Here is a 20533-nt window from a genome sequence, read left to right as displayed (position 1 = left end):
TTTTATTCACCACATTTACTTATCATTTATTATTATTTATGAATAGGTATAAAATTAATATTTTGTTTAATTATTGTCTAAGAAATAATATAAGATATATTACAACTTATAATCATGGTAAAAATGGGCTGGATTTAATTAAAAATTTTACACCCAAACAGATTGGTAAATTTATATTTCCTAACTCAATTTTATATTTTTTATTTCATATTTATTATGAAATTTTATATATTTAAAAATTTATTCGTAGAATCTTCACTTATTTTATAATTTTAGGCAAAATTGCTATTGATGTTTCCAAATGTGCAAATAGTGACATTAAAATATGGGATAATTTTAAGGAATTGAGTATAAATTCAATAAATTCTTTCGATTATAAGGATTTGTTACGAATTATTGAGGGGTTGAACAATTTTTATTTCCACTTGGACTATGAACTACGTAGCAAGGATTTAACATTTTTTAATTTTGTTATCGATAAGCTGTTCGAATTCGTATGTTTTAAACATTTGATATTTTTACTTTAGTGTGACTCCTATAACTGTGCTCAATTATCGCAAATTACACAAATCATATCAAATTTTAATAACTTGCACATTGATTTTTGTAAATTATTTTCTAAAGTTGCAGTTCTTTTTAAACTAAGATTAGCTGAAGCCACTCACAATGATATTGTTAAACTGCTGAATTCATTTTCAAGGGTCGGAATATACGATAAACCATTAACTGGTACCACTACTATTTTTTATCGTATTTCAGTTAAAAGGAACATATATCATACTTACATACATCATATGTAAAAAAAACACATGTATAGACACACTGGTACAATTGGTATTGAAAAACAATTTTACTCTTGATGAATTGAAGAGCGTATCTATCAGTTGTACTTTGCTTGGACATCATGACTCTGACTTACTAAGTAAACTGTGTGATATGTACCACAAAGACAATAGCTGTAGGTGACTAAATCCATTATAAGTATTTAGGTTTGACCCTTAATGACCTTGGAATATTGTCATTCATTTTTAGTAAGTCATCATTCACTAACGATAAAGTCGTTTCCATATTTGAAAGGAATTTAAATCGCACTGATAATCCACATTTGGTTGAGTTAAACGGGATGGATTTACCTAGTTTGTGTTTAAATTTACACAGTATGGGTGTACAAGTACCAGAGGTGTGTATTGATATTCATTGTATAAGTGTATAACGATGACCCGCTAGTCGCTGGGAGTTACATCATTTTACATTTAGTAGTTTAATACATGAATTAATTACTAAAAATGTTGATTAGTAAGACATTTATTAATATAGAACTTGATTAACCTTATTGATTTCAAGTCATTACAGCCTAATTTATCGATGGAAATGCTAGATTTATTTTCGTTATATCCATCTAAACAGGAGTCGATACTGGACAAATGTAAAGAAATAAAGGTAATTAACCAAATTGATTTATTGGTTTAGAGAAGTACAGAAGACAATATTAAGCTGTTAAACTACATATCAAGAGGGCCTTTTAATGAAATTAGTCGGCAGCTGTTTAATATAGTAATGAGAGATGCTATAAAACTAGGAAAAAGTGATTTGTCAGTGCTATTGGCTGATGCTTGCTTATTAAAGTTGCCAGTAACTTGGTTATTGGAGGAACAAATGTATGACTTGAATCATGGCTGTAGTAGCGAATTTGAAAAGATGTTACTGTGCGTACAGGCCAGTATAATATCCTTCATAATGTTCTTCACAAATGGTAATGTTACTGGTTATAGTAACGAACATTGGTTGGTAAATAACCACAATATGTCGTTGTTAATAAACAAAATTGAGGGCAAACTTAGCGGAATAACCGATGAAAAGTCACTGCTGAATACACTTTTGGATGTAGTTCCACTTGAAAATGATGTGCCTCATATACTAGTTAAAGAGTTCGAAAGGCTTTTGTGCAAAGAAATAAAGGTACAGTTCCATCCATTAGATATTCATCCGTTCTTCACCAGTAAGCACATAACTAATGTTAACAATAATTGCAGGAAACAGTTATTTATGAAAGGATAAAAGTGATGTTGGTTGAGGATACACAGAGTGTATTCTTTCCAATTTATCCAAATGACCTTATACAGCTGGAAGTTAACAACGGAGAAAACACTTGCAGACACACAAAGCGGAAAGGAAGTGGATCAAATAAAAAACGTAGTCAGCCTAACACACCTGAGATGCCCCGTAATGGACTTGCAGTCGGACCTAGTTTCCATGGGATTCCTCCTTGTAGCGTCCCTAGGACGCCAGTACTCATTAAAATGTACATTATTTCCAAATTGAAGTATAATTTAATCCCAGTGTGCTACTACGAATGGAACAGATTGGGTGACGATGATGAGAAGGCTAAATATCTGGTAGAATTAACAACACACCACCACATCTAACTGAACCCTGTACCTCATCTAATATTGCATTAAATGTATCATAAATGTTAATTAGGGAGTTAATATATATTTGTGTGTGTGTAAACTTAATTATTTGTGACGACAATGGACCAGAACAGGACTCATCGCACATACATCTCAATATAGGTATAAATACTAATCTCAACAGTTAATTTCCAGAGTACCCCCAGGATGAAGCCGGAAAATTGAACCTAAACACAGGTATGATAACACATTTGAGTATAAATGGCAACTACAGGAGAAAACCAGCAAAAACTGGAGCTCAAAACGCCCGTTGTTATAATTTCGCCCACGGTTTGATTTTGCCTTTAACTGAGGTTATTTCAGCCGCTCGTCGATTATGAGCGTCTGTACAAGAAAATGATGAAGATTAAACCGGGAGTGAGTGGAAAAAAGAATCCGGGTAATGTGTAATTTAAGGTCTCACAATTCTCCAGAAAACGACGTTGTATACGAGGAGAAGGTGCTTTTGAACGACCCTGTGTATAAACGGGAAATGTTGTACAAGGTATTTGAACTAACTTTAGGGATTTTTAGCTTCTGAGGGACGTGGAATCTCGATTGGCCTTTTACAGGGCCGATCAAAACCAAATGGAAATGGTATTTATGCGTAAAAAGCATGATTTATAAACAACTTAGATTATGGGTTCAAATGGAGTAACACCCTAACATTTTCTAGTGGCTTTTTGCGTTTAACGACTCCCCACACGCTTTAGCGGTTCGACCTATCCATCACTCTATTGTATACATACTATACAACTTTAATTTGGATTCACAGTCACTAATTCGAATTTATTAATTGCTTCAGTTTTATTAATAATGGCTGACGAAACTCAAGTCGAGGATGCTAAACCCAAAGATACAAGGCCACCAAACTCACTGATTGTAGGACTTAGTTAGCTGGAGTGTTTCATATTATTTTACGGAATATGAATTTGTATTCAATTTTTTTACCATATTTACCCTTATGACTTATTTTTAGGTATCTTTATCAAAGAATTCACACTTTTATGCGAACGTCGGCATAAAACTACTAAACGGATCCAGCGATCAGCTTTCCTACGACGAAATTTTTGTTACTGGGTTAGGTACTGCTATCAAGGTCGCCATCGAGACCGCTATGCACTTATCTAACCGCAAAGTCGGTAAGTTTACACCCCTACCTCACTTTTAATATTTGTTCAGGTGTTATTAAGAAGATTGAGACTTCTTACTACAACTCCGACACTATCAAAAAGCACATTCCAAAAATTAACATCGTCGTTGCCAAGTGCTAGAATTATTGATATTAATGTGTTAATAGTTCTGTTTGCTTGTTATGTAGCACAAAAACCCCTTGTATGTTTGTTATACGCGGGTTTTAGGCCTCTATATGTTCATTTCTTGCATTATGTTCGAAAATATTGGTGTTTTTGCCCAAAATATGGGATATTTATGCTTTGTGTGAATACCGCTGTTGACCACACAATAATTTCGCTTATCGATAATTTTAGTATAGTAGTCACCACTAGAGATTAATTATTATCAATTATTAAATACAATCGAGGAGGATTGTTATTATATGTTAGTCAATATTTGCTAAAATGCCTTCCGAAGTTTGTTACACTCAATTGTTTAATTAATTACCTATTTGGCCCACAGATTTATCAGTTTATGATTATTATTTAGAAGGAAATTAATAAAGTCATCAAGGATAACTTATCACATCCGCCAGATGTTATTAAATATCACATTACAACTGGGTATTTGTTGCAGTAATATCACCTGATTTTAGAGTCTGTTTAGCATTTTTGGTAGCTCTGATTTTTATTTTATATCTCTTCTTTACCTCAATTAAGGTACGGTAAATGTGTAGATCAATATGTTATAGAATGACCCTGTTCTTTATACTCAAATGTCTATGGGAAACGAGTGAGTTTGGTTGCCATTATAAATTTATTAGGAAGGAGAAATATAACTGAATTGAATGTTTCACTTGTTTTAATAGCTTTATTGAGCAATAGTTGAGGATTTACACACTCTATTATATCATCAATACGTTAAACAGTTGATAGTAATTGGTCGAAATGACTAGAAAAAAGTTTCAGGATAAGATTAAACAGACTACAGGTACTAAACGTTTAACTCATTCGATGTAATGTAGATCAGAGGCTCGCACTTAAAGCGGCTAACATGGAAGCAAGTATGTGTTTTTATTTATTTGCAAATGACTATTATCTTTAAATTTTAACGCTCATTAGCTAACGTTAAGTTTAACTGTAAGGAAAATCACAATGTATTTTGCAGGGATGGTTAGAATGAAGGGTTTGCTGCAGTCTGGTTCGATAAAGTGTGCAATTGAACCCAGAATGACGTATCATCCGATGAATCAGTGGAATTCACCCTTCTATTATCCTCAGAATCCACTTCCACAGTATGGCACACCAGCATTCTACCTCAGGCTTTCAGAGGACACCCTGTTCTTTATTTTTTACTATTTTCCAGTGAGTTGCTTATTTACCTGCAAATTATTAGGCGCTACATTTAACTATTTGTAACTTTATTTACGCACATAAGTCGATGTTAGTTGACTAACGGACTAACGTAGAATACTTTTCAACAACAAATGGCTGGTCGTGAGCTCATGAGATTGTCATGGAGGTATCATAAGAAGCACGCGACTTGGTTTAAGAGGCACGAGGAGCCAGTGAAGGTAACAGAAACCTTTGAAAAGGGAACGTATATCTACTTCGACCCTGAAGGTTGGTTCACATATAGAGTATTATAGCATTAATGACTTTAATTGCTGTGCAAAGTAACTCAAATGATGTGTAGAGTGGAAGAAGTCCGTTAAGTCGGATTTTACATTCTTTTACAATCAGCTATTGGTGTAATTTATCCATTTTATGTGATAAGTGTTAGTTATTGTTTATTAAGAGGTGTCTGTTGTGCTATTTCTCCATGGAAGATGAGTTTTAAGTAGCTATTTTGGGTTCTTATGGATTCCTAAAAAGTAATCTTGGGCACCCCCAAAAACCATGGGAGATGAATTAATAGTCACTTATTTTATAAACTAATGGACATGGTATTATTAATGTTGACATACGGAATTTGTTCGGGATAATTGTACACATGTGTGTTAAGTTACTAAAAATTGGCTTTGGGACCTTAATTTGGTAACGGAAACACAGTGTGATACGTAGTGTTGATATAATAATACCTGATTAATAGAATAAATGGAATTTGGATGAAATACTATACTCGTCTGAGACAAGTAACTCATGAATAGCTACCTTCCAAGTGATATAGTGATTTGCACCTGAATGCAAATGTGTACTAGATCGTGTGTAGTTCGATCATTGAATAAACATGAAATAGATGGCGTTTTTTAATAAAATCTTCTGTAGCTGCTGCGACAAGCCTGAAAAGGAAGAAGGAGAAACAGATTTAATGATTGAGAACATCCTGGTGAACGCGCGCCTAATACCATCGGCGACACACCATGAGGAGGTTAAAGAGGGCCCAAAAGCTGAGATTCCAGCGGTGGAAGAGGATAAAAAGAGCTTATCGGTAAGGAAACATGTTAAAATGAAGAAGAAGCCCATTCAGAAAATCGATATTAGTGGCGCTGTGGCAGCCCTGCCACCACCACCGGTAGCGGATATAGTTGGAAGCGTTCCCAGGATCAGCGACTCTTACGACAAACTTAACCTGGGTGCCGGCGTCTACCTTATTTATTCGCTGGAACACAACGGAAGTCTCTACTTGCAATACTCTAACAGGCGTCCTGGCTGTATGGACGGAATCTTGGGGTACATTCGCCCTGGCAAGGAGATTCTCAGCTACCACTACGATAACAACGATGGAAAGTACATTTTGAGTACCAATGTGTGCGAGTACATGCAAAGCAAGTTTCAGCATGACAGAAAGAAGTACTACGATGTGTGGCACGAGTTCCTGCAAACTCTGAACTCCTACGGGGGAAGCCTCTATTTACTTAAGCCCTTCGGCCTCAGTCCCCCTCCAAAGGTAAGACTCGTCCTCTTTTCCAACTCAAAGAAGCCAGAAACCCGCGATGCTGCCGTTGGTGTGGGCGGCTCCTTGAGTGAGCTCGGCACGTGCAGAGAAGTAGTGTTGAAGGAGAACGAGTTGGTAGGCATCTTACCATATTCGTTAGATTACAATTCCAAACTGATAAATGGTGTAAATCGAGTCGATTTTAGTAAATTGTGCGAAAAGTATGGGTCATTATTTCAGAGCGCACACCCTCCCACATAATATTTAAGTAGCCACTCGGTTTGTCAGATATTTTCACTCTCTAGATGGTTTAATTTGATTTTTAAATTTTTTTACATCTATGTCACCCTTTTGGTCCCTTTTTATTTTTATTTATTTTATTTATTGACGTATTGATTTTTGATGTGCAAATGCCATAATTATTTTTGTATGATTGGTTTTTGTATAATATGTTTACTTAATTTTAAATATTTTGTGGATTCTTCGAGGATTCCTTTGGTTTTAGTAAATGGTATGTACTATTCCTCAATTATTCTGTCTATTTTATTCTGGTGTGTATGATTCAACAAATATATATTAATACAGTTATTTACACGTATTTTAAATTGGTAACACATATTCTTAAAATCACATAAATATTAGTGATAGTGGTAACTTTAGGCACTTATTTGTTTTTAAATCGGAGCATCAGAGAAGTATCGCAACAGTCTCCGAGAAGATTCGTCAGGTAAACTCGTGAATTTTAGTTGATAATTCACTTATTTGGCAGGCACAATGCGCCTCCTCCTGGCTCGTGGATTGAATTTGAAATGACGCGCCACAAAACTGACCCTCTGCGACATAGTCCGGTAACCAATTTAGCTGAATTAATTAAGTAGTGGGACTACGAGGTTTCAATAGTGGACTCTTACAAAAAGGGGGAATCGCACTGTTATAAGTTTTTAAAGAACGATTGGGGCTATTTAGATCACTATAACGACCCAAATCAGCCAGCAGGTTCAAAGTTGAATATTGAGTATTAGCGTATTAATGTGTATTGTAACTATGGATAGATGCTCACTAAGAACATAATGGATTATAGGCCCTATTATAATCGATTATTACAACTTTTATGATCCTTTATTACAACGTATAAATGTGCATAGTAACTAGTTTATAATTGCTTATGATAATGAATAGGCGTTATTGAGGGTGGACCACAAAACTACGAGGGCAAGGGTCTCGCTTTGAAAGGTGGCAAGGACAGAATGAGAACTGAATACCTGCCATACTACTTGGACCATGGAGTCAGATTCAGGAAGAGGGTTTCACCAGGCTCAATTTCGTACGATATTACTCCAATAGCCAGTCAGGATTTTGAGCACTGTGGGTACTAGTTAGGCTTACATTTATTGGAATGATTCAGTTAAATGGTAATTAGATATTATCGGTATTTGCATCAATGGCTATTCTGGCTAAATGGAACAACTGTAGCCACACATTAGCACTATAACAGTGCAATTTTAGCCTTACATAGTTATCGCCAATTTCTATAGTTAGTGTTAAATGAAAACTACGTAGGTATGCATCTTGTGGTTGTAGTCAGGTAACTGCTTAAGATCCCTAAATAAACGATTGTGTAGGTGAAAGTGATTTTGACTTTGAAAGGAAGCAATGGGGAAGCTGGCATCAGCCGCAGGTCGCCAAAACGTGCTATTTGCGAGGAGCGTTCAGGTCCTTTGTGGAAATTGACAACCCAACTGAGCTTCCATATCGGTGGATAACGAGATTTGAAGTCATTGAGGTATCATTTTTACAACAATTATTCCTAATACGTAATAGCTGCCATTGATAGTTAGTGTCTGCTTTATTTGATTCATCTAATGCATGATTAGCCCCTCCCCTTGCACAGAAGACCTCCGACAACACTTATTCCATCGCCGCACCCTGACTTAAGATTTGCAGCCCTTAACTGTCTTGGTGGATTCCTGCAAGATCACGCCGATGCACTGACCAATGAACAAGGTAGTATTGTATTACTGCTTAGTTTACGAACTTTAATTTAAAATAAATACCATAACTAGTAAAAATAATACACATTTGAATAAAAGGAAGTTATATCAATTTGTATGGATTCGTAAGTACTTAATGACTATTGTGTAGCCCTGATTCGTCAGAAGAAGCTGCTTAAGGAATGGAATAGGCTGGAAAGAAGATATAGGAAAACACGTGACCAGAAGTTGCTGGAGGAGATTAAAAACATCAAGGTGCTCTATTCATGGTGTTTTAGTATTACTACTACTGCTATCATTAGTGATGTCATTGTTAATACTATCAGGCATTAAAAGTATTGGCCACTACAACTACTAATATCACAGCTATTACATTAGTGTTAATGTTGAAATTAGTTCCATCTGCTGATAGTATGAATAATTCATAGTTGTTACAACAATATAATTGTTTATTTCAGTTTGCTCTGTTCGGAATTTCTGAGACTAGCGATGAGGACAGTGAAATGCTTAGACTGATAATCGACGTTGGACTGATAAGAGCCAGGAGGATCCTACAGGAGCAGGCGTAAGCCACTACCTATTAATGCCAACTAGCTATGTAGCTTCTTGTTAGTCGATATCACTGATAACACGCAGGAAAAACTGGAGGACTGATCCTGAGACCATTGAGCATTACATCACCAGGTTTCGTAATGGTCCTCTGGATCCCACCAGCGACTACATGGGACCTGAAAAGACTGTTGCGCTAAACCTCGTTAACTACAGGCCGATGAGCAAAAAGTTCAGAAAGTTCACCACCATTGAGGAAATGGCTGAACTCTACCACACCCTCGTCACTGAGGAGCGCAGAGAGGGACGCTCACACACCAAGACTCACATGGCCACCCACAACGAGTATAAGCAGTATGCACTGAGAAAGCACAGGTATCACTAATAGCGCATATAAGCAGCTACTTAAGTACGTAGTTGAGTTAGAGGATGTTCTTCAAACGGCTATATGTCCCAATAGCAGTATAGCAAGTGCCATTGTTGTCATTGAATTGCCATTCTCATTAATTTCCAGAAAGAATTTCCCTGCCCTTGAGGCAGAATATAAACCCATTTGGGCCAATAGAAGTTATGGCTCAGAGTTTGGCGATGCCATTCGAAAATCCCAGGTACTCATCTTTTATAATTTATTACTATATTAACCATTCATTTTTTCATCAAATTGATATATATTTATGTATATATTCATTTATTATAAATATTATTAGTAAACTAACTTATTTATACTGATTTAGAAAATACCCGAACATGATCTTGGTGAATTTGGAAAACCTCTCAAGAGGAAAAGGCGCCAACTTACTCGAGATGTTAGTTAATAATGATATTACAACTTATAGGAGCGTAAGAGAAACTTTAGAGACGACTATGGCTCTTTTAACAGTGAATATAACTACTAATATGATCGCACATTAAATACACTTACATACTCATCTACCTATACTATTATACATACTATCATCTAACTATACTATTATACATACTATCATCTAACTATACTATTATACATACTATCATCTAACTATACTATTATACATACTATCATCTACCTATACTATTTTACATACTAACATGTATGTATGTGTATAGTAGTATATGTATGTACATATAAAGATATAAAAGTGTAACAGAATATATACAAGTTAATATAAATGTACATATGTGTGCAATTGGGTACTTTTTTATGATACAATATTATTTGGACCACCTCTTGGACACGTCAACCAACTCAGATGAACCGGTGGCCACCAGTTTTCCAGACTGGTCGTACATCGAGCCAGTTACGGTGAATCTGTCAGTTGTCGGAGTAGCCTCTGGGTCGTGCTCCGTCAAAGCTATCACTGTGGATCCCACAGTAACTGGAGCCTTAAAGTTTACAGTCAGAGACTTAGTAGCTGCCAGCGGCAGCACTATGTTGCCCATAAGGCCGAACAGGTTGTCAAATATTGCACTTATCACGCCCCCGTGCCATATTCCCGCGTGTCCGCAGGCGTTGTTTCCGACATCTACGACGGTCATCAGGTGCACCTTTCCCTTTCTGCACTCGTCCTTCGACAACATCTTCAGAATCTCCTCTCGCGGCATCTTCGTGTATTCCTCGTCCTCGGGAGCCGCACCGTTGTTCAGTAACTCAGTGGAGGTGTTTACGAACATTCTCTTCTTGAAAGAAGGGTCAGCCATCAAAAGATCGTTGAAAAGGTGGCCGAACTTGCCCTGCGTGTGCTTAGACAAACTGAACAAGTCCAGTTCCGAGTAAGAACGGAATTTGAAGTATTGGTGGCACCAATCGGGTAATTTAACCATTTTATTGATTTTAATTCCGGCTTATAAGAAATATATCCTATTACTAAGTAGATTTTGCCAAGAAATTGTAAAAATCGCTAAATGGTCTTATTTTTCAATCAAATGACTTTATAACCGAAAATATTATAGAAAAAGATTATTCCTTCATATTACTTACCAGTTAGAGTTAAAACTAACTGGTTTACACCATTTTATAACAATCGGTGTGAGGATTCCATAGTTGGGTTAAGTGTTAAAAATAGACTACAACTGGTATCATTTTGATATAAAACATATAATTTAAATCGAATATCAATTAGTTTGAATTTAGAGTGATTAATATGAATTAAAATACCATTTGTTTATGGAGTTATATTTGACACATACGTCTTTACACCTGCTGCTCCCACCAAATGTTATTAATTGCTTACAAATCTACTTAATTATATGTTTAATACCATATTTATGTTAACCCTAGTCATATTATTAAGAAAGTTATCGTTTTCGTACATTTTTCCCCTTATCCTGTAACTTATGATTCATCTGTAATTTATTCTTAAATTTAATCAATAAATTTCCAGTTTTAGTTTTATAAGCTAGTAAAATTCATGTATGAATGAAAACGAATACACAAACACATAAATGTATAAATTGATTTTGTAAAATGAAGCTCATTTTAATGTTTAATTTACTCTTTGTATTGAAGTTTGTGAAATCATACAGTGATCCAAATCATAAATATACTATGCTGCTTTCACTCTTGAGGCCGAATTGGTCTTTTAAAGATAGGGGCATCACCTTAGTTACTCCAATGTGTGAGGTGCATAAACGCTATCCGTATAACAGGCCTATTGGCGTCACAGTCTATGGGCTAACTAGGGATTTCACTGCTGTATTAACAGGGTATGGACTCGACCAGGACAGAACGAAGCCAAGGTCAAATAAGGGCTATTTGTATGGCTGGAATTCTAGAGTAAAGCCATCGTACAACGGCAAAGTCAGTTTCCTGTTCTACTCAGACTTTGCTGTTCCAAAGCCTGTCAAGGGGCAAAGTGTTGAGTTTTGCTCCCATATATACTCTCCACCATTAAAAATAGGACCCTCTGTCAGGAAAGCTCTCGGTTCCAGCGTTGACGACCCCAATAGAAACTTTAATTCTGACGAAAAGCTGGACTTGGTCATAAGACGTGAAGGCAACCCTCATTCTAGGAAAATCGCAAGCTGTTGCTTCTTAACGCACGGATAGTTACCTTTATTCCATTATTTGGTAAAAATTCACTTGATACGTTTTATCTAACTTTGATGTTTTATTTGTTTTAAGTATAATTTAACACACTTTTATTTTTGCTGCTAAATGTCCCACATTTTAATATCGCTTTTTCTAATACTAATTAATATTAAGTCACTCTATAAACTTTAAATATGGTCATTGTGAGACTCAATCCTTTGGATAAAGCTATTGTAGGCTTTATCACTCTCACCTAAACCTGATTTTCCTACACATCTAAAAATAAAATATTTTTTTCCATCCTTTCTTTTTTATTTCCTTGATCTATTAATTTAACTTAGGCTATATTTTCTAACTTATTAAATATTATATTTACTACAGCAGTATACACTAATATTATTTTATTTTAACATTTTATTACTCTGTAACTTGTGTGTGTATACATTTATATACATAATGAGGTTTTCTTTACTTTTGGTAAACTTTTTACTTTACCTAAACCATGTTCAGTGTGCTTATCGCAATGGTTCTTATAATTTGCTTTCCCTGCTAAGTTCAAATTGGAAACTCAGAAGTTACACATCTCTGGGTTTAAACCCTCCCAAATGCTCAGTTATTTCAAGTCATCACTCTAGGTCTCCTTACATTACCATGTATGGTCTTTCTAGGCACTACACTGCTGTGCTCACTGGGTATGATTTACATGCCGACAAAACGATGCCTAGACCTAACAAGGGTATTTTATATGGCTTAAACGCCAAGGTCAGGCCTAGCATCACTGGCAAGGCTAGGTTTTTATTTCATTCTGATTTCGAAATGCCCTTTATAAAGCATGGCAAGGGTGATGAATTTTGCTGTCACATTTATGCTCCGCCATTGAAAATGGGTCCAAATCTCAAAGCGGCTTTAGGCACTCGTTATAGTGACCCTAAACGTTTTTTCGGTTCCGATGAAAAACTCGATATAATTATCAAAAGCGAGGGCAATCCTAATTCACGCAGGATTACCAGCTGCTGTTTTATTATCGACTAGCTTATCGATTTACTTTTAATTTGTACATTATCGCACATAACATCAACACATTATTGTTCAAGAAACCATAAAATTAATCTAATATTATTCATATTTGCTACATCTGTATTGTATACTTGTATACATATATATTTACTCAACTTTATGTATCCATGTTATCATTCTACTACATACATAGTATATATCATAGTATATGTGTCCTACATACACTTATAGGTTTATAAACATTAGTATGCATCTATACACTCATATAGCTGTATATATATACATATATACACATATATATGTAATATGTATACACATATGTATACATGTACTCGTATATGGCAGTATATTAGCATCCACTTACATATAAGATACACATACACTTTATAATGCACATGATCAAGAAATAAGCATATATATGTACATACAACACCATCATCCATGTAAATAGTTTGTAAAAACTCTTTAATTTGAATATATTGATTTACACTGTGTAGCACAATTTAGACGCAGTCAAGTCCAACTTAAGCAGCTAAAAATTTTAATTTAAGTTTAAACTTACTTCCAGCTTCATCTTTAGGTAGTCAAAGTCCGACCGCACCAGATTCATCAGCTGCCTCTTGTAGAATTTTAACTCATCGTACCTAAATGCCCATTAGCCTCTGCCATTCACTCGCCAGTGATTAACGTGTTCATAAACACAAATGGCTTCCCTAATCTTCTTACCTTCTCAGCTTGTCGTTGTACGACTTGTACGCTTTGTATCTGCGCAGCTTCGCTCCGTCGAGCGGGAAGTACATGTTCGGCGCTAGCGCTCCGAACTTGGGCACTGCGTCGTAGTACTTGGTCAGCTTTTTGTAGTACTTTGGGGGCGGGAAACCCTTCCACGTGCCGTCTGGGGCGTCCTTTTCCCCCTTTTCCTTGCTCGAGCCTTCTTGCATTGCTGCCTCCTTGGTGGATTCCCCTTCTACTTTTGTTTTGGTCGTGAAGCCGATCCCTCCACTCCTGGGAATCGCCTCAGACTCCAACTTCACTCCCGAGATGATCGTGGTTTCACTGATAGTGGCTGTGCTGCTACTTTCTTCCTTTCTAACTGTTGTCTGCACGGTACTTGATATTATTTTTCCGTCTCTCATCACGGTCAGCGTCCTGTCGCCTTTTAGTGTTGTCTTTGTGGCCTCCGATTCTGAGCCCTTATCTGGCCTAGTGCCGTCCCTACTCGTGCCACTTGCCGTTGCGCCACTCCCCGTCCCTTCTGGAGGCACTGGCACTGTTAACTTTTCTGAGGGCTCTGACGGCGTCCTCCTACCGTCGCTGCGCCCCAGCGACACACTTCTTGACCTTCCGTGCCTTTTTCTCGTCGAGCGCGACGGGCTTCTGCCGTGCTTCTTATATCTGCGGTGCTTGTGTCTACTTGAGTTTTCTCTCCTCCTTTCTTCTCTGTGGCTTTCGCTACGCCGCACTTCTCTCCCATCTCGCTTCCCCGAGTGTCTATCGTGACTTCTGCGATCTCTTCTTCTTTCGTACGACCTTTCTCTGGAGTAACTGGGTGAGTGCCCTCTATATTTCCTGTCTCTTGACCTATCTCTGTGGTATGATACTCGTTCTCTTTCCGTATATTTTTCTAAAGCAATTTATACGCCAGCTCCACTTACTCTCTATTGAGCGGTGCCTTCCGTGTGTGCTGCTATATTCATATTTTCTATTTTTGCGATCTCTGCTTCTCGATCTGTACGATTTACTTCCCATTTCCAAAACCTTTTTCCATTACTTTCAACTAACAATTCTCTTTACAAAAACGAGATTTTATGAATATGCTTAATTAGAGATGTTTACCAAGTTACGACAATAAATCAGAGCAATATTTAAATTAGCTAAATTTAATTACATATGCCCATTTTTTTAAAGAAAATACCAATTCTTATCAAAGTTATTAACTTTTATATACATTTTTAAATATTAGAATCTGTCAAATTAAATATAAACTATACATAACAGTCAAAGTAACATCCCATACATAAATATTTAAAAATAAGCAAAAAAGAAAACCATATAGCTACATTTGGTAAAATGTGTTACTACTGGGGATAAACCATACAGTTTTCTCAATAATTCCACTTTTTGCCTTTTTTCATTTAAATTTACAGTATATTATTAATTTTTAAACATGGTCGATAGAGAATCTTTATTATCTGAAGTTGCTAACCTCGATTCTCAACTAAAACAATGGTTTTTATTCAGACGAGTACAAGCTGAGGTAACTTTTTTAAATTTCCACATCCATTTTTTTTACACCTATATACACAAAATTTATAGCGTTCTCTATCCATTAAAAAGTTATTGGATGACAATAACTTTCTTGGTTTGTCTGGAAACAATAAAAATGTGCCAGTTACTGACCAGGTGCTTTGGCATGACATTGTAAAGGGAAAGGTACCATTATTTAGCTCCCCTTTTATCAAAAGCTCTCTAACACTTACTTTAGCCCGAATTGGAGGACGAACTTTCTTTAAACGCCAGGGAAATGAAGGTTTGTAATGCTTTTATCATTAACACTCAGGCTGACAAATACTTGGACATCTTTAGACAATCTTGCGACTACGACAATGAATGTAGATTGCCAGGTACTTTTTTTCTTGGAATCTTACCCTTTAGGATCTAATTACTTTCGTTGTCTTCAGGACAACTTCAAGGACTCCTCTCAGGACAGGAACTCCAAATGTTCTGATTTTTTTGACGTTTTTGACAAGTGCAGAAAAAAACTTCAAAAAACTCAGCTTGATTTAGTGGAGAATGCTCTAAAGAGGCAGGAGGAGCAGGACAACAGGGCTAAGGTATTTCTACACTTACACACACTCTCTATTTACTTTTTAGGAGTTGTTTAATCGTCGACTAAGTTTACTTAAAAAGATTAATGAGGGTTAATTTTTTCTTAAATATGTACGTGGGTCTGGTGTCGTTCCATTTATTTCTGCTTCGCTGAAGTCGAACCTCGGGTGCTCCTTCTGGAACCTTTCAAGTAGCATTTTTTTCTTGTCCAGTTCCTTCCCATCAAACGTCACTGGGTCGTCTCCCATCATCACGCACTCCCAAACCTCCCCTTCTAGTGCCTTTACCAGGTGTATTTCCAACTCGACGTCCTCTATTATCCAGTACGACTCCAGAGTGCTTATTGTACTGTACAGGCTCCCCTTTATCTCAGTTTTTATTTCATTTTTATTTATTTCTATGCTCATATTTCTAGGTTTAAATTCCACGGTTATATCTTTTTTTGTAGTCTTACGGTCGATGGGAACGTATAGCGTCAATTCTTCGTACGATTGGTCCCATTCGTACTTTATATCACCTAAAACTTAATTTAAATATTATTTAACTCACCGTGAACTGATTTATGCCTAGAGTTTTTCATCTTGTAGTCCTATTTGAATGCTAAAGGCTTAATAACACAATTTATGTTATAGTTAAAAATAGAATTCATTCAATTGCGATAAACGATAAATACATTTAATTATAAGTTAACAAGACGTAAAATTGGTCTGTTGTTCCTAGAAGGTTGCAAATTTATATGAAAATTCATCTTAGTACAGTTATAACGATCCAATGGGTAAAATAAATTTTATTTTAAGTAAAAATACAAACAATACTTTGAAAATATAGTTATTTAACATGATTGATATAAATAATTAAATATAAATGATATCAAAAACAAATATAGACATATATATGCCTCAAGATTCCTTGGGCCATTTCATAACCAGCTGTTACACATTTCGAATTAACAATTCAACTAATAAATAAGATAATTTTTAAAAATTATAGAATAAACAGAAAAAACGTGTAGAATTGTCTAACACCTTATTTTAACGGGTAAAGAATATAAAATGGTTTTCGTTTTCAACTTGAATTATTACTACATTAAAATCACAAATATAGTATGTTTTAATTTGTTTTCTGTAAAAACTCCAATATTTTATCAAAAATTGACCAAATTGAGTGATTTAGATAAAAATTAATCTTACACACTTGGGCATGGCACCGACATTTAAGAACGAAAAATAAAATTAAAGAATGTAATAAATTAAATATACTCCACAATTTCACTACTAGACACACTTAACGCTCCAATATATCAATTATAAAAGTGTTAAAGAGTTATCATTTAGACTAAACTAGGGCGGTTCAGCCTCTTTTTGAGCTGGCCGGCTTATTTGCTTCAAATCACTGTTGGAGCTTTGGTAAAAGTCTGAAGCGCATATGCCGGCACTGTGATAAACAAAGTACGCACAGGCCTCTATCTTACGGCATTTGAATGGTTAAGGTATGAGTGTGTTAATTATTGAATAAATACATCAACTGTCTGATGGGTTGTTATTTATACTTAATAAATAGGGGATACACATGGTTATTACCTAGAAACTATATATTAAAATCTAGCAGGAAACATGCACTGATTGACTAAATATAAAATATATCATTTGAATGAACTTTGTTTTTTCGACCCCAGTCACGTATTTGGGTTGGCCAAGCTCAAAGGGCCCTAAAAATATTTAGTATCGATTTTTTATGTAAAATATATTGTTTACGGTTAAAATACACTGAATTTAGCCTTTTTATGAGTTTTATTCACGTAACTTTAAGGTAATAATAAAATTTGAGTCTCACGTCACCGATTTAAAATTTATCCTTCCATGGTTATATGACTTTTCATGGATTTAACACACTAATATGGATAATTGTAAATCTTTTAGTTATCTATCGCAAGAATCTAGCAGAATCTTTTAATTCTGATCTTCCTTCGGATTCTAGTACTTTGATCGTTGGTTCACAACATGGTACTGGTGAAATCGATTCATTAGATAACGTTGGTAATCGCACAGGGTTATTTTCCAAAAATAGCTCTGAAAATACCTCCAAGGTTAACCCAGAGTTGCAAACCGTATGTTTTCTAAGGGGTAACCAAGATGATTCCGAAGAGCACGAAATAGAGTTCACTGATGGCGCACGCTGCCTTGAAATTCGATGTCATGGCGAATTAGTTTGGAAATCTGATAATGAGAATCAGGGTAAACAACTTAGATTGAAGAGAATTAAGGACCGCGTCGAAATTGAGGACAAGGGGACTGGTGAAGTTAAGTGTTTGGATCTAGGGAGTGAGTTATACCTTGATTTTTTCACATTTGGTAGTAAGCACCCCAATGATAAAGCCAAATATGATTTTAAACGGATTAGCAATACAGAAGGCATTTTTACTTTTAAAAAAGGTGCTCGATGCACAGAGGTTAGAGGAAACGGTTTGGTCGTATGGAAAGCAGCCAAAGGTGATAGATGTGCTCGTTCTGTGAGTTACTGTGGCACCAGACAGTTGTCCATCAACTTTAGTGACGGTGTCCATGTATTTAACAGAAAATATGGGAGATGGGTTAAAGAGGGAGAAGAAGTGGAGGAGGATGTTGAACCACAACCTACTGAAGAAGAGTCTGAGCCAGTTATATCCGATGAATCAGATTTAGATGAGTTGGATGAGTTAGACTTGATACCAGAAGATCAGGATACAGTATCAGATGATTCCGATCAAGAACTAGACGAGCAAGCAGAATCTATTTCTCAACCACCTGAATCCGTTTTAGTAATAGAAGACTCTCGCAGACCATCTTTAACTGAAAGTGACTCGCAAACTTTAACACCTCCCCCACCTTCACCTGAACCGTCAGAGCATGACCTCGTATCGGAAGTAACGCCCGTCCAATCTTATTCAGAGGCTCCAACTCGTCCTGACGACCACTTGAGAACCGAGCTTGAGGATAAAACTAAGGAAGAATTGCTTGAGTTAGTCATTCAACTTACTAAAGAGAAACAGGAATTAACTAACGAGAATCAGAGAATATCAAATGAGAATCAGAAGCGTAAAAGTGCCAATAAGAAACTCTTAAAAGCTAACCGGAAACTAACAAACGAAAATTTGGAATTATCTCACGAGAAACATACACTAACTAAAAGTAATGACGAGTTGTCAGCACATGTTCAGAGGCTCATAAGTCCATCTGCTAAAAACATCTACCCTGTGGTTTTAAAAACCACCGATTTAACTAACAGTAAATTTTTCGATTATTCTAAGCAAGGGAACAAGCACATATATACCGCTAAGGAAGGATTTTTAGCCAACATGGTGAAACACTATAAAACACTCTTATGGCACACACTTAAAAGAGACGAGTTTGCAAATAAGGTTGAACTTGTTGATGATAAAAAGGCTATTATATATCACGTTAACGAGACAACAACAGAAAAGGATTTAACTTTATATATGCTTGAGCTTCTTATGGATATAAAGCATTCGACTGACGAAGTTATTTATAAGAAAAACGAAAAAAAGAAAATTGAAAAATTTATATGTAAACCATTATTTATTATTGATAAGGCATGGAATAATAATCAAGCGGTATGGACAGCACAACCAGATCCGACGCAGCCTAACTCTGGACCTCTTTACTCACGTAAAATTGTCGTCAACAATTCTGAGGATCCACCCTCTGTTAGAGTATTCTTCTATGGAGGATCAGATGAAGGCGATGACGACGATGAAGCAGACCCAGACTACGTCATAGTGCCAAACCCGGATGTGCCCACTGGGAGAACCTTTCAATCGGAAAAAGCACCTTCTGCTTTTAGGCAAACTCAAGCATTTTTTCCTATCCCCTCACATATTAATGCCGATGCATCCGTCTCAACGCCTACGCCAGATCCAGCTGACGATTCTTCTGAATGCCCAGCTGAAATCAAATTCTACGCTAATGACCCCAATGATGCTAATAAGACTCTGGAGTTAGACTCCAACAGTTATCAATGGAAAAAAATTGGTAGAGGAAGACACGACTGTGATTTTAATGAAGGTGTCAAGTGCACATTCGTCGTGTGTGATGGAATTGAGGTTTGGAAGTTTGGTGATTTCCAGTCCAATCAATACCCGAAACAAGTATCTTATACGAACGGAGCATTAATAAATATAAATTTCCCCGGTCTTAACATTTCATATGAAAAGGGCACTGTTCCCAAGTGGTTTGGCACGTTAGATGATGATGGTAGCCCTAAACGTTTCAACTCAGATGAGTCAGTCAGATGAATAAGATCAAGTGTCAGATATAATCAGATTCTACTTCGGATGTTAATGTAGTTATAATCTCATTGTTGAGATGGTAACGATATAAACGGAAATAAAGGTCTATGTAAGGTTTAATGACTAGTTGACAGTAAAACCTTTCACACACTTTTAAGGTTTACCGTCCAACGGGTTAAAAAATCCATAATTTATAAAGGGATTTATATTTGATGTATTAATTTAATCACATATATAGCACTTCAGCTCAAATATATACATTTTTACCTCGAGTTCTACACATTTTCGTGAAGTTGATTTAATAGTTTTAAATGATGTATTTATTGATAACTCAAATGTTAAACATATTAACAGTTAATTGTTTATACCTTTGATTTATACTGTTAAAATAAATAAGATTAGATATTTTGAT

The 20533-nt window shown here is 35.9% G+C and overlaps 13 protein-coding genes across 13 annotated transcripts; 10 read left to right on the top strand and 3 right to left on the bottom strand.

The window, feature by feature from the left end:
• Nucleotides 1–38: 38 nt before the first annotated feature.
• Nucleotides 39–2861, top strand: TOT_030000798 (uncharacterized protein; the record flags this gene model as incomplete). Its single annotated transcript, XM_009693541.1, is given in 14 exon segments — nt 39–165; nt 277–385; nt 446–494; nt 528–729; nt 818–958; nt 990–1180; nt 1318–1440; nt 1471–2016; nt 2034–2129; nt 2217–2396; nt 2486–2573; nt 2607–2648; nt 2686–2741; nt 2775–2861. 14 exon segments carry the CDS (start codon nt 39–41, stop codon nt 2859–2861), a joined length of 2037 nt encoding a protein of 678 aa, XP_009691836.1.
• Nucleotides 2862–3266: 405 nt separating this feature from the next.
• On the top strand, nt 3267–3724 carry TOT_030000797 (uncharacterized protein; the record flags this gene model as incomplete). The annotated part of the gene is made up of 3 exons (XM_009693540.1): nt 3267–3332; nt 3430–3592; nt 3633–3724. The coding sequence occupies 3 exons, from the start codon at nt 3267–3269 to the stop codon at nt 3722–3724; spliced, it is 321 nt and encodes a 106-aa protein (XP_009691835.1).
• Nucleotides 3725–4030: 306 nt separating this feature from the next.
• Nucleotides 4031–4408, top strand: TOT_030000796 (conserved hypothetical protein; the record flags this gene model as incomplete). Its single annotated transcript, XM_009693539.1, has 3 exons — nt 4031–4042; nt 4116–4201; nt 4318–4408. 3 exons carry the CDS (start codon nt 4031–4033, stop codon nt 4406–4408), a joined length of 189 nt encoding a protein of 62 aa, XP_009691834.1.
• A 105-nt stretch (nt 4409–4513) lies between these two features.
• On the top strand, nt 4514–5320 carry TOT_030000795 (CCR4-NOT transcription complex subunit 3; the record flags this gene model as incomplete). The annotated part of the gene is made up of 4 exons (XM_009693538.1): nt 4514–4581; nt 4699–4930; nt 5035–5188; nt 5262–5320. 4 exons carry the CDS (start codon nt 4514–4516, stop codon nt 5318–5320), a joined length of 513 nt encoding a protein of 170 aa, XP_009691833.1.
• A 484-nt stretch (nt 5321–5804) lies between these two features.
• Nucleotides 5805–6704, top strand: TOT_030000950 (conserved hypothetical protein; the record flags this gene model as incomplete). Its single annotated transcript, XM_009693537.1, has 2 exons — nt 5805–5996; nt 6036–6704. 2 exons carry the CDS (start codon nt 5805–5807, stop codon nt 6702–6704), a joined length of 861 nt encoding a protein of 286 aa, XP_009691832.1.
• Nucleotides 6705–6783: 79 nt separating this feature from the next.
• On the top strand, nt 6784–9879 carry TOT_030000793 (conserved hypothetical protein; the record flags this gene model as incomplete). Its single annotated transcript, XM_009693536.1, has 12 exons — nt 6784–6797; nt 7086–7170; nt 7322–7439; nt 7623–7808; nt 8066–8226; nt 8318–8447; nt 8586–8689; nt 8893–8999; nt 9071–9358; nt 9498–9591; nt 9718–9789; nt 9820–9879. 12 exons carry the CDS (start codon nt 6784–6786, stop codon nt 9877–9879), a joined length of 1419 nt encoding a protein of 472 aa, XP_009691831.1.
• Nucleotides 9880–10174: 295 nt separating this feature from the next.
• On the bottom strand, nt 10175–10783 carry TOT_030000792 (uncharacterized protein; the record flags this gene model as incomplete). Its single annotated transcript, XM_009693535.1, has 1 exon — nt 10175–10783. The coding sequence occupies one exon, from the start codon at nt 10781–10783 to the stop codon at nt 10175–10177; it is 609 nt and encodes a 202-aa protein (XP_009691830.1).
• A 643-nt stretch (nt 10784–11426) lies between these two features.
• On the top strand, nt 11427–12008 carry TOT_030000791 (conserved hypothetical protein; the record flags this gene model as incomplete). Its single annotated transcript, XM_009693534.1, has 1 exon — nt 11427–12008. One exon carries the CDS (start codon nt 11427–11429, stop codon nt 12006–12008), a length of 582 nt encoding a protein of 193 aa, XP_009691829.1.
• Nucleotides 12009–12446: 438 nt separating this feature from the next.
• Nucleotides 12447–13022, top strand: TOT_030000790 (conserved hypothetical protein; the record flags this gene model as incomplete). The annotated part of the gene is made up of 1 exon (XM_009693533.1): nt 12447–13022. One exon carries the CDS (start codon nt 12447–12449, stop codon nt 13020–13022), a length of 576 nt encoding a protein of 191 aa, XP_009691828.1.
• Nucleotides 13023–13548: 526 nt separating this feature from the next.
• TOT_030000789 (conserved hypothetical protein) lies at nt 13549–14756 on the bottom strand (the record flags this gene model as incomplete). Its single annotated transcript, XM_009693532.1, has 3 exons — nt 13549–13651; nt 13734–14631; nt 14663–14756. 3 exons carry the CDS (start codon nt 14754–14756, stop codon nt 13549–13551), a joined length of 1095 nt encoding a protein of 364 aa, XP_009691827.1.
• Nucleotides 14757–15174: 418 nt separating this feature from the next.
• TOT_030000788 (conserved hypothetical protein) lies at nt 15175–15932 on the top strand (the record flags this gene model as incomplete). The annotated part of the gene is made up of 6 exons (XM_009693531.1): nt 15175–15264; nt 15324–15440; nt 15493–15537; nt 15568–15631; nt 15663–15841; nt 15882–15932. 6 exons carry the CDS (start codon nt 15175–15177, stop codon nt 15930–15932), a joined length of 546 nt encoding a protein of 181 aa, XP_009691826.1.
• Nucleotides 15929–16315, bottom strand: TOT_030000949 (uncharacterized protein; the record flags this gene model as incomplete). Its single annotated transcript, XM_009693530.1, has 1 exon — nt 15929–16315. One exon carries the CDS (start codon nt 16313–16315, stop codon nt 15929–15931), a length of 387 nt encoding a protein of 128 aa, XP_009691825.1.
• Nucleotides 16316–17732: 1417 nt separating this feature from the next.
• On the top strand, nt 17733–20479 carry TOT_030000786 (uncharacterized protein; the record flags this gene model as incomplete). Its single annotated transcript, XM_009693529.1, is given in 3 exon segments — nt 17733–17742; nt 17756–20118; nt 20360–20479. The coding sequence occupies 3 exon segments, from the start codon at nt 17733–17735 to the stop codon at nt 20477–20479; spliced, it is 2493 nt and encodes an 830-aa protein (XP_009691824.1).
• Between the last annotated feature and the right edge of the window lie 54 nt (nt 20480–20533).

This window comes from Theileria orientalis, chromosome 3, assembly GCF_000740895.1.
Source record: "Theileria orientalis strain Shintoku DNA, chromosome 3, complete genome".
Taxonomy (NCBI): Eukaryota; Apicomplexa; class Aconoidasida; order Piroplasmida; family Theileriidae; genus Theileria; species Theileria orientalis.
The sequence above is the reverse complement of the archived record's forward strand: the minus strand, read 5'-3'. Positions and strand labels throughout refer to the sequence as shown.